The 12,939-nt window shown below is 36.9% G+C and overlaps 1 protein-coding gene across 7 annotated transcripts in view; it reads left to right on the plus strand.

The window, feature by feature from the left end:
• CNOT2 (CCR4-NOT transcription complex subunit 2) overlaps window positions 1-12,939 on the plus strand; it is a 113,768-nt gene that overhangs the window by 34,440 nt on the left and 66,389 nt on the right. For 3 of the 7 annotated variants that reach the window (XM_055117939.1, XM_055117936.1, XM_055117941.1), the window contains exon 2: window positions 2,082-2,154. The exons of 1 other annotated variant lie outside the window; for it this stretch is intronic. In XM_055117939.1, the coding sequence (XP_054973914.1) occupies window positions 2,082-2,154 (73 nt within the window). Of the gene's footprint in view, window positions 1-2,011; window positions 2,155-12,939 lie in introns of those variants that run through there. 3 more of the 7 variants (XM_055117937.1, XM_055117940.1, XM_055117938.1) reach the window with 2 other exon arrangements.

Below are 12,939 nucleotides of genomic sequence, written 5' to 3' on the forward strand. Positions count from 1 at the left end.
TCTGTCAATGGAAATTTTATGACAATTCCTTGCTTGAAATGAGAGTATGCATTTAGTGATTTGCTACTCTAAGTACTTAACTTGATAAAGTGTACTGCCTCATGGGAATAAACATTTTACAGAAACTTAGGTAAAAGACATTCATTTTGAAAATGTCTATTTACAAATTTTTAGTACAACTTTTGAAAAATTGAAGTATTTTTTGTACCTGAGGTGCTCAATGCCTATGCAATTTGAAATTGCCTTCGTTAAAGTTAAAGATAAAAGTACATTAGGGTTTTTTTCCCCTATTCTTTTAAATTCTATTAGGATGTATATGAATAGAGGATTGAAGGGCAGAAATATCAAGAAATTGACATTTGTTACTATTCATTTGAATTAAATTTAGTAGAATATTGAGATAGGTCTGCTAAAAATATACATATGGTGTATCTTATAATGTATCTTATGGCATAAGAATAAACTCCATACATTGAATGAGAGTAATATAAATAAATACTTGGAGAAGAGGACTTTAAATTAAATACTTGATTTGTGTTATTTGAATCTTTCTAAGAGTAATAGAACATGTAGAAGAAAAGAACAATGTCATTTGAGGGTTCAACTTTTTTGCTCATTCTATTTCTACCCACTATAGTTCTCTTCCTTGTGTGTGTGTTGTAAAAAAATTTAATCAGAGAGACTAAGTAGAAATGGGAGGGAAGAGGTATTACTTTAAAAAAAATTTTTTTAAGCAACCAGTGTTGGTGTGGATGTGGGGGAAAAAGGACACTCTTTCACTATTGGTGGGAATGCCGACTGGTCCAGCCTTTCTGGAAAACAATATGGAAGTCCTTCAAAAACCAGAAATTGAGCGTCCATATACCCCGCAATACCACTTCTGGGAATATATCCTGAGGATGCAAAAAGGCACAGTAGAAATAACATCTGTACCTATATGTCCATTGCAGTACTGTTCACAATAGCCAAAATCTGGAAACAACCCAAGTACCCTAGAACAGATGACTGGTTAACGAAACTTTGGTACATCTACACAATGGAATACTATACAGCTGTTAGGAGAGATGAAGTCATGAAATTTGCTTTTAAATGGATAGACATAGAGAGTATCATGCTAAGTGAAATGAGTCAGAAAGAGAAGGACAGACCTAAAAGGACTGCACTCATTTGTGGAATATAGAATAACATCACATGAGGCTGACACCCAAGGACAGTAGATACAAGGACCAGGAGAATTGCCCCATAGCTGGAAGCCTGCTTCATGAACAGAGAGGAGAAGACAGATGGAATAGAGAAGGGATCACTAAGAAAATGATGGCTGGAGGAATCAGTTGGGATGGGAGATGTTTGCCAAAAGTAGATAATGGACCAAACTTGATGACCTCTCAGTGCCTGTGTTGCAAGTTATAATGCCCAAAATTAGAACGAGAGTATGGGGAATATTGCCTGCCATGGAGGCAGGGGGAGGGTGGGAAGGGGGGGTATACCGGGGATATTGGTGGTGCAGAATGTGCACTGATGGAGGGATGGGTGTTTGATCATCTGTGTGATTGTAACCAAAACATGAAAGCTTGTAACTGTCTCACAGTGATTCAATAAAATTTTTAAAAAATATTTTTTAAAAAATTATAATTTAAGAAGTGTAAAAGTTGTAATATAGTTTACAGTAGTGTTGATTTTTGTGGGAGGAAAGAGGGGTGTGTGTGTTTAAAATTAATGTAGTTCAGGTAATACGGTTTACAGTAGTATTAACTTTTTGACTTTGTTGTACAAAGTCATTGAGCCTTTGCACCACACCGAAGTGCCCAAGACCTTGCATCATTGTTCTTTATATTTAATAATCTCTATCTGAAATGATGTATAGCCTCCCTAAATGCTGAGACAGCTATTAGTTAGACACAAAAGGGTTTTGTTTCTGTTTTCTTTAATGTATCGTTGGATATTTTTGCTATTGTTCCTGTATATGTTACATGTTAGTAATTTTGATGGCTTTTGGATAATTCCACTCTAGAGGGAGAACTGGTGGGCGGTCCTTCCTGTGACACGACCCTTGAGTGACAGTTCTATTTGATTGCCTCCAGTACTGTGAGGAAAGGACACGACTCTATGGTGAGGACTGATGGACATACATTATCTGAGAAAAGAAACTACCAGGTAAGAGTCTTACTTTTTTTTTTTTTTCCCACTGCTTTCTGCGCCCCCCCCTCCCCGGTTATATAATTGCATTTAACTGTTTAATATTTTTAACTGGAAGGTTGAAATATCAGCATAAATATATGTGTGTGTATATATACATAACACATATATGTGTATATGTGAAACTTGATGGCTCATTTCTAGAACTAGTCTTAGACCATATTCAGTACAATAGAGCATTACAGAAATGTGGACAAAATGGGGAAGAAAAAAATGGAAAATCCAGATGTCTAGACTTTTGTTTTCTACATGTATTAAGTTGATTGGAAATCTTCATTCCCTATGTAGTGTGTAGAGGTGCTGAAACAGTGAAAGTATAATGCATTTTTAAGATAATATTGTTAAATAGTGATTCTTAAAATTGTGATCCATCATCAAATTATGTAGTAAATCAGAATGCAGAATAGTTCAGAACTAAAGTAGTAATGAACTGTAGAGGTTCTGCACAGATCTGTCTCAGCCTCCTCCTCCTCTCCCCCTTCTGTTCACTGGTTCCATTTTCTCTAGTGTGTGAAGACAGTTTGATAACAGCAGCTTTGGTTAAATAACCACTTGTGTGTTAATCATACATTTTAGTCCAGTTTATCTTATTCTTCCTCACATACAACCCCAATTGGAAAAGTGACCAATGGAGAGATTTGTAAATAGGTTTTCATGATGCACTAGTAAAGAGTCATTGATTATAAAATTTACGGTCTGGCTTGGGTACTGCCCTTACGTATGTATGTACATTTAATTTAACCCTTCTAGAGTTTCACCTAACTTTATGCCTGAAATTTCTAATTAGATCTTTATGATTTGAATAAATCAAAATAAACTATGCCTCTGCTGAATTAATTTTCCTTGTAACTTTTTTAGTTATGAATTGTTCTGAGATTTGACCACCTTGGTTTTCATTAATTAAATACACTTGGCTATAGCTCCATATGCCTCACAACCACTTCCAACTACCTTGACTTAAAAGGATCTTAATTTATCATATCACTTGCACTATTACTTCTTTTTTTAGGCTCTGCTAAATTCATTTAAGAATATTGTTCTAGGTTATGTGGTTTAATAATAATTCTGTTTATAAAGTATTTGATTTAGCACTTTCGTCTGGTTATATTGTATAGTAAATTTACTTCATGGAGTTAAAAATTCCAAAATACACAGTTAAAAATGTAATAAAATGAGACTACTGCACGTTAAAAAAAATTCTTAATTCCTGTTCCAAATTATTGTTTCAGTTGTATTCAAGTTTTTGAGCTTAGCTGAACAATGCTTTCTAGGTTAGGGGTTTTTTGTCAAAAATATTTTCTGTTTTGTTTTTAGTGACATTTAATGCCAATTGAAGTACCCTTGGAAACAGTCTCCTTTGTAAAATAATTTGATGTTTGAAGCCGCTTTTGAAAAATACACGTAATAGAAATAGAATTTTTGATGCTGTGATGACTATATTAAAATTATCTAAGAAACTTAAATGAGAATTTGAATATATGTATTTTGTATCATATAGATGTGGTTCAATGGTCAGAGACATAGTACAATGGGTAGGGCACTTGAATTTGGTGTCATTTTCATTTTTAGATAATATATTTGAGTTTCACTGTGTGTGTGTCTGTCTTTGTGTCTTTAATGTGTGGCATTCTGAGAATATTGATACCATGTTTGTGTGTGTGTGTCTTTGCATTTTTATGTCTTTAATGTGTGGCATTGTGGGAATATTGATACACACGGGGTGTGTGTGTGTGTGTGTGTGTGTGTCTTTGTGTCTTTGTGTCTTTAATGTGTGGCCTTCTGGGAATGGTGATATTGTGTATTTCATTATTTCATATAGGATGAGAAAAGAGGAATAAAATTCATCTCACTGAATACCATAAATAAGTTCCCAGATATTGCTAATGCACTGAACATATTCCTGACAATTCTTCGAATTTTTACTTAAGGAAAGTATTTAGTGCACAAAATGTCTTTGCTTAATACAAAGTTAGGGGGCCAGAGCAACAGTACAGTAAGTAAGAGCACTTGCCTTTCAGGAGTGCCCTTTCATGATGCTATTATATAAAAACACAAAAATACAGCTAATGGTATCTTATGCATAGTTGTAGTATAATAGCTTAGTTGATACTTCCAGATATGATTAAAAACAGCATTGGGGAGTGTCAGAGAGATGCAAAATTGACTTTTAAGTATAGTCTGGTGTAAAAAACTATGGCACGTCGAGGGGCGTGTGCACTCGCGGGCTCTCCGGGCGGCTCTGCCTCACCGCCCGCGTTCGGTGCTCTGGAACTGCTGTGTATGGACTGGATCGAGACGGCCGTTGGCCAAAGACAGGCGAAGGAAGAACGAGGACCAAGCTGGTTGCTGATTAGTTACCGTTTATTCAATCTTCCATCTTTCTCATCTCCCGCACTCCCAGCTCCATCCTCTCTCTGGATCTACTGCCGCCCTCCTTGCCATCTCTCTCCTCCCTTTTTCCTCTCTTGCCCTTGCCCCTAGGTTACACACTGCCAGGTAGCAAAATCAACATAAGAAAGCCCTTCCTGAGGGCTGTCAGGTTCAAAGGGAACACTACCTAAGGGTATTCCAAAGCCCTTCCTGACTCTTAAGGTGTTTTTCTCCTTTCCTTAGTCCAAACAGTTATTAACATCTTAATGCTAGTTATTTTTGGATGGACATAGCAAGATATACATTGAGGCTTGCAGGGCAGCTCTCCTGGAAATATCTTGCCACAGACTCAGACTACAGCACTCAGGCTAGATTAATCATTCCTCACCCTAGCAGGGTCCAAATCTGGTTATCAGTGTTTGGATCATGACAGCATTTGTCCATGATTAAGCTCTTAACTTACAGTTAAGCATTAGGCACTTTGGCCAGGCACATCTTGATGCCAGGGTAGCACACAACTCACCGCTTGCCCTGGGTTGTCTCGTCCCTTGTCGGGACCCTGCTTTTGGGGGCGCTAGGAAGTAAGGGCAGCTGAGGCTTAGGTCTAGAGAACAGATGCCCAGGAGGGAAATATGTAGAGTCAAATAACTCCCAGGTTACAAAAGCATAGCATTTGCTAAGTCTTCCTGTGTCCATACAAAAAGGACATTGCTCTGAATAAACTATGCAAAGGACTCAAGGAGAAGAGAAAAACAATATATACAAGTCAACAGAACATTAAGAAAGAAGCTACAAATAAACACAGAGGAATGGGAGCACTGTGGTGGGAGTAACCCAGTAAACCTAAACTACCTGAGGTTATGTTATCCTACAGTCTGGGGTTAGGGGTATAGCTTAAGATTTTGAGCTTGATGGGGCTGGAGAGATAGCACAGCGGGTAGGGCGTTTGCCTTGCACGCGGCCGACCCGGGTTCAAATCCCAGCATCCCATATGGTCCCCTGAGCACGGCCAGGGGTAATTCCTGAGTGCAGAGCCAGGAGTAACCCCTGTGCATGGCCAGGTGTGACCCAAAAAGCAAAAAAAAAAAAAAAAAAAAAGATTTTGAGCTTGAGGGGCTGGAGAGATAGCACAGCGGGTAGGGCGTTTGCCTTGCATGCGGTCGACCCGGGTTCGATTCCCAGCATCCCATATGGTCCCCTGAGCATTGCCAGGAGTGATTCCTGAGTGCATGAGCCAGGAATAACCCCTGTGCATCGCCAGGTGTGACCCAAAAAGCAAAAAAAAAAAAAAAAAAAAAAAGATTTTGAGCTTGAATTTGTGGGTCCCAGCCTTACCTGGCTGTCTGAACATTAATTACTCCATGTGGCTCCAGAGCACTTCTAGGTCCAAACACTGAACCAGCAGGCACACAACTCAAGTGGGGAATAGCCTCTCTATATAAAAAAAATTATTTAGTCTTGCATTTGATTCTGGGATGATTACACTAATGATATAAGTACAGATTGTGTTTTTTAATCACTTTTGATAATACATACATGGAACTAAATTGCAAAAAGAAAACCCATGAAAATATTTAAAAGAATTTGCTGGTGAGGTATCCCTGTGAATCCCCAAATATTAAATAGATCTAGCAAAAAGGTCTACATTTATTAGTTTCAGACATAAGGAAATAGAAAGAGTGAGTTGTCTGTATCTGGGAATAGAAGCATCCAGAAAAGCTGAACAGTTTGCAGGTCTAAATTTTTATAAAAAGACAGTTTAGGATGAGGAGAGGTTTTGTTTTGTTTTTGTATCACTTTCTTTGACCAGTGTTTAGGACACTTAATGGTGAGGTTTAAAGTGATGAGCAATTACTTCTGTGAATTCTCAAGACTGACTTGATTGTTTTTCTGGGGTTATGCTGAGGTGAAATCTCTGGGAATAAAATCCAAACTCAGATAAAGGACCATAGGAACATGGGAGATGAAAAAGAGCCAGAAAGTCTCAGAACAACCCATTGTATTTTTAATCAGTTCCTAAAAACAACACAAGAGGGAGCTCTGTGAAGTGAGGAGTTTCTGAACCAAGCTGCATTCTGAAAATTTAGGAAAACTTACATTCACAGAAAATCTGCCAGAAACATGTAAAAGAGTATTTGCACAGATTTTGAAGTCTAGCAGTATATTCATATATCTTTGATATTTGATAATACAAATTAAAATTTTTATTTTCTAATATGATTTTGAGACATTTCTTTAGAAATTAAAGATTTCCTGCATTTTTTTTCATGTATTTTTTAAATATTCTTTTTTTCTCTCTCTCTTTTGGATCACACCAGCAATGCACAGGGGTTACTCTTGGCTCATGTACTCAGGAATTACTCCTGGCATGCTCGGGGGACCATATGGGATGCTGGGAATTGAATCCAGGTCAGCCACGTGCAAAGCAAATGCCCTGTCCTCTGTGCTATTGCTCCAGCCCTCCATATTATTTTTTAGAAATATATATTTACATATATTTTCCTTGGTTTTGGGCCACACCCAGCAGTGTTCAATGCTTACTCCGGAAGTGCTCAGGTTGATTATATACAGTGCTGGGGACCTAACTTGTGTCAACTGCATGCAAGGCAAGCAGCTTACCTTTCTGTACTATCACACAGACACCTAAGTTTTAAAAATCCATCTGAAATCTTTTTATATGGTGCATTTTAGGTGTTTCCTCTGAATACAAGCAATTACATTAGCTCATTTATTGAGCTAATTACATTACTTAATTTATTGATTAGGTCTGCATTCAGAATTATTAATCAAATGTAACTCTGGTATGAAAAAAATTATATCCTAGTGATGGGTCTCCTATTTCTGTTCTGTTACTTTGATGTTTGACCAATATGCTTGTATTAATATCATGCATTAAGTCTTCATAGTTGTGTATTTCAGTCTTTATGATTGTCTTGATTTTCCTGGTCTTTTTAACAAATTTAGAATATCTTATAAAAAAAAAAACTTTGAGAGAGAGAGACAAAGAGATAAAGAGAATGAGAAAGAGAGAGAGAATAAAGAAAAGAAAAATCTCTATTGTCAACGGACCATGTTTACAATGGGAATCAATCCTTGGTGTCTTGCCTGCAAAGCTTGTACTCCAGCTCATGGAACTCTCTGGCCCTGTTGCTGTATTGTGACATTAAGATTCATCCTGGGCCTCCCACATCCAAAACAAGTACTTTGAGCTATTTTGCTGCCCCATTTCTTGCATTATTTGGGGGCATGAGGAGTCATTTCGAGGCCATCCCAGCAATACTAACCCAGTATTGTGGATTTGACACTTTGGTGCTAGGGTCTCAGGAGATAGTGATGGGAGATGGGGGGAATCAGTAAGTGCAGCCAGTGGTGCCAAATTTGGGGTGGCATCCTGTATCACACTTAAAGCCTCATGCATGCAATGCAAGCACTCCAGCCCTTTAATATACCTTTTGCATTCTAAAGTTGCTCATACCCTTCTCTGTCTTGTTAGAGATTTAAACTTTTAAATGTTAAGGTTCATGCGGTTTAGTTCCTCTTATAAATTGTAGTCAGTGAGATTCCACTTATTTATGTACTTGAACAAATGGGTAATTATTAATTGTATTTAATCCTTTAGATCCAGTTTCTATTTTTCATACTCTCATTTTACCATTAATTATTTGTATAGCAATACTTGTTTAGGTCTGGATTCCATAATATTACCTGTTTTTTTAAATAACTTTATGCTTATTATTAGTATAGATAGAACCAGCAGTGGCTGTTTTTTTTTTTTTAAATTTTATTTTATTGAATCACCATGTGGAAAATTACAGTGCTTTCAGGCTTAAGTCTTAGTCATACAATGCTGAAACAACCATCCCTTCAAGCAGTGGCTGTTTTATAGGTACTTTGAGTGTCTTGTTTCTCCTTGTTCACACACTTAGATTCTTTGTTTCTTTATGTTTCTGGTTATTTAATGTTAAATTTTTTTGATAGAAGGTGTTTGGGTCTATCTTTTTTTTTTTTTTTTTTTTTTTTTTGCTTTTTTTTTTTGGGTCACACCTGGCGATGCACAGGGGTTACTCCTGGCTCTGCACTCAGGAATTACTCCTGGCGGTGCTCAGGGGACCATATGGGATGCTGGGGATCGAACCCGGGTCGGCCGCGTGCAAGGCAAACGCCCTACCCGCTGTGCTATCACTCCAGCCCCCTGGGTCTATCTTTATCCATTATCAATTAATATTTCTCAGAACTCTGGGAATTCTTGGAGAACTTTGTGCCTTCTTCACCAAAGGTTGTAAATATGTTTCCTTCAAAGGTTGCTGCTTTTTAATATCGATTCTACCTTAGACAAATTGCCTTTAGAGTTTAAAAGCTCGTAATTTCTCTAAGTTTCAGTTTTGGTGAGCATCTGAATTTCTTCCTTATCACCTTCCCTACTGTTTTCATTTAAGGAAAAAAATATAGTCTGTTTCACTGGTATTTTAATTTTTGTTTTTACTGTAGTTCCATTTGTGAATACCTGGAATATGATCAGTAATTATGTGTTGATTGGCAGGCAGATCATCATCATCATGTCATAAAGCCATTTTAGTTGTTTCTGACTGGAACACTTTGCTTTATTAATGTCTGCCTTTTATAAAGGAAAACATCTTAATTTTTTTCCTCTAAGGCTTATTAGAAATTTCACTTCTTAAGGGAAGTACTGTTTACACAGATGTCTCTCTGTTAGGCTTTCATTGTTCATTGTAATTTGGGAAGGGGTGCTGATAGTGTTCTTTCTGTTCTTTATTGTCCTTCAAGTTGAAGATATTTGGTGCTTCTGTTTCTTCCCATTCCATTTCAAACACTCTCTTAAAAATAAATAAGTTTCCTCATCTTTACTCAGCTATCACACTTTGGAATAGTACCAATCTTTCGATGTACCAATGTCAAAGATAATTTTTGAAAATGACTATTAGGTCTTTTCATAGTCTCAGCATTTCTGATTTACATTTCTTTCCCATCAATGTAACAGATAGTTTTGTAAGTAAAACCACATATTTCCTCTGTGTTTCTAAAGACATGGGTTTCAGAAAAAGACTGGCACAGATTTTGACTAAAAAAACTTCTCGGTTGGGGGTGGTGGGGGGGGCGGTGTTGGGTATTTGGCCACACCCATCACTGCTCAGGGATCATTCCTGGTGGTGCTTGGATGCAGTGCTAGTATTCAAACCTGGGTTGTCCTTAAGGAAAGCAAGCTCTTTGTTCCTCTGTACCCCTCTGGCTCTAGAAGAGGCATTTTTTGTAATGAATCTCTGGTGTTGATTAAATATTTTAGATTCATATGCCAAAAAAAGTATTTTACAGTTATTTTTGAAAGATTGTTTTGGATATAAAATTGTCATTTTTTTCTTTTGGTGCCTTATTTGGCTCTACTGTCATAATTTTAATGAAAAGATCTAAATTTTTCAGTTCTCTCTCTACATAGTATAACTTTTTTTCTATTTGGCTACTGCTTTTGTACATATTTTAGTTATAATGTATCTTGGTAAGATTTCCTTTACCAGTCTTAAGAGATTTTACAAGTTGTTTGCATTTACAATTATATTTGTAGTTCACATTTGGAATGTTTTTTCCTCTAGTGTTATTTAAGTAAGATTTCATATGAAAAATATGCATTAATGTACATATAATATATATTAAATAACATTTTAAAAATATTCTGTTCTTGTTCTCCTTTGGTGACTCATAATTACCTATCCGGTGGGTCAGTTGAAGCTGTCCCACAGCTTACGCTTCACTGGTCTTTTTTTATATACTCATTTCTCCATGTTTTATATTAGTTTTGTATTAATTACTGTGTCAAGTTCAGTATTTTCTTCACTATGTCACATTTTATTCTACTAGAGCTACAAAATACAGCTATAGTAATTTTTAATGTCTTTGTGTAGTCTATAATCTTACCATTTCTGGTTCTGTTTTGATTGATGATTGTCATACTTTTTTGCTTTTTGGGTCACACCTGGCAATGCACAGGGATTACTCCTGGCTCTGTACTCAGGAATTACTTCTGGCGGTGCTCGGGGAACCATATGGGATGCTGGGAATTGAACCAGGGTTGGCCCTGTGCAAGGCAAACACCCTCCCCGCTGTGCTGTGGCTCCAGCCCCCTGATTGTCATGCTTTTTACCCACCTATCCACTCTCCCCCATTATGTGTTTCTTCATACTGCTGCTCTGATGTTAGTCCTTGGAAATTGTACTTAATTTTTATGTTTTTATATTTCTGGTAGAATTTTGAAATTCCTTGGGGACACAGTTTAATTACGTAAAAGTTGTTGGTGCCTCTTGAAATTTCCTTTAAAAAACAAATTTAAGTTTAGGACCGGGAAATAGCTCAAAAGACTGGAGCATACGCTTTGCATTGTAAGCCTGGGTTTGATCATAGTTACTGAGCCCCGAGAACCTCCTGAACACGACCAGGTGTGGTCTCAAAGGAATACAAACAAGTTAATATCTAAGTTTTAGATCCATAATAGTCTCTTTAGGGCTCATTTTCCCCAACACTGACACTTAATTCTGCATACTCTACCTTTTACCTTGTGAATAATAGTGTTTTATGACCCTACTTTTTGGAAATAACTCTGAGTCTTGGAAATACTTTAGAATAACAATCTCTAGAGCTCAAAGATTTCCTGAATTTCAAAGCTCATTGTGCTTTTCCTGGCACAATGAGCTTTTTTTTCTCTTGGATGGTACCCTAACCTGTTCTTTTCAACTGCCTTCCATGCCTGCCCAGACTCTAAATTCTACATCCTCAGTTTATATAGATTGCTGGGCTTATCCTTCATTTTCTTACCCTGCAAGTTGTCCTGAAATTTCTCTCATTAAAAGCAGAAAATTGTAGGACTCATAGAACCTCTTCTATCAGAGATTGACTTGTACATTGATGACTGAAAACAGGATTTCTCATAACTTGTTCATTTTTAAAGTTGTTTTAGGCAAGTCTTTTGTGGGTCATTTGGCAACATGCTAACTACATCTTGCCTAGGAATAGGGCTCGTTTGATTTATTTTGGGTGTCTAGAGAGACATTACAGTGAGTATGGTGCTTGTCTTGCAGAAAGTTAAGAACAGATATATTTGCTTGCTTTTAAAGAACTTTAATCATTTGAAAAGAGAAAAGTAATTTACAGTGGCATATGGAAAAATGGCAGATGGAACATCTTACCTTAAGCCAAGATCAAAGTTAATGACACCTGTAATAAGGTATTAAAATCACATAATGGTGTGTTGGGGTATATACAGTACGGATAATGCACTGGAGGGCACATTATGTCTGAGGTGAACATCTTAAAAATGTATCCCTCCAAGCAATTAAAAAATATGGCAAATCTTTGGGCTAGAGTACTGTATCTCTGGCCTGGCCCAGTCCCCAGTAGTTTGACCAATACCGACTACCCATCCCAGTGGTCCTGCCTGTTCCTAGTACTGTTGAGTGTACCCTTATTTAAAAATGCATGCCCTCAGTGTTCCTGAGAAAATATCAAACTTGTTTACCTGATAGATTACTTACTGGTTTTGACACTTTCACAATGGTTATATGTCACCACCACGGAAAACTGGAGTGTATGGAAATTTTATACCATTTTGTTAACTCTACTGAAAGTTAAAAATTGATTCCAGGTAACAGGTGTTTTAAGATGATGTAAAGGAACAGTTGTTTGTTTGTTTTTTTTAAACATGCTATTCAGTTGTCTTTTTGTTGGGGGGAGGGGGCACCCCTTTTTGATATTACTCTTCCTGAAAAAAAAATTCTAGTATTTCACAGTATAAAAAGTATTTGACAGAATAAAGAGTTTCAGAGTGTGATAGAATAGATGACGATCTTCTACATCTGGTAGTGTTGGGAAAGAAAACTGAGGATCCTGCGGGTCATTTCAGAGTTAATAAAATAAGAGGATCCCCCCTTATTTTATTTTTCAATTTTCAAGTCTTCTTTATCCCTCATGCATACTCTGTTTATATTCCAGAACATTGGAGACTGTATTTTTCTCAGGGTTTTAGACTTTGGTATCATATTAGAGTTGTAGGAACTGGCATTCTTCTGGATAGTTGTGGTAGGTAAATATTGTCAGCCTAACTACTAATTCTACCCCTTCGTGTTTCAGTTTGAGGTAAAAGCAGTATTTGGTTTTTTTATATATATATATATATAACATATATGTATGTGAGCTTTGATTAATGCATGTTGTTTGGTGAACACATAGTAATTGCATTAGTACTTTTCCCTGCTCTCCTGAGTTAGACAGTTCATGCAGTGCTCCTTTGAAGTAACTCTTAAGAAATGACATGTTTGCTTGTAGTAGTATAGGGCAATCCAGTGACTCTTAAGTAGTGTAATTCTTCCA

Source organism: Sorex araneus, chromosome 10, assembly GCF_027595985.1.
Source record: "Sorex araneus isolate mSorAra2 chromosome 10, mSorAra2.pri, whole genome shotgun sequence".
Taxonomy (NCBI): Eukaryota; Metazoa; Chordata; class Mammalia; order Eulipotyphla; family Soricidae; genus Sorex; species Sorex araneus.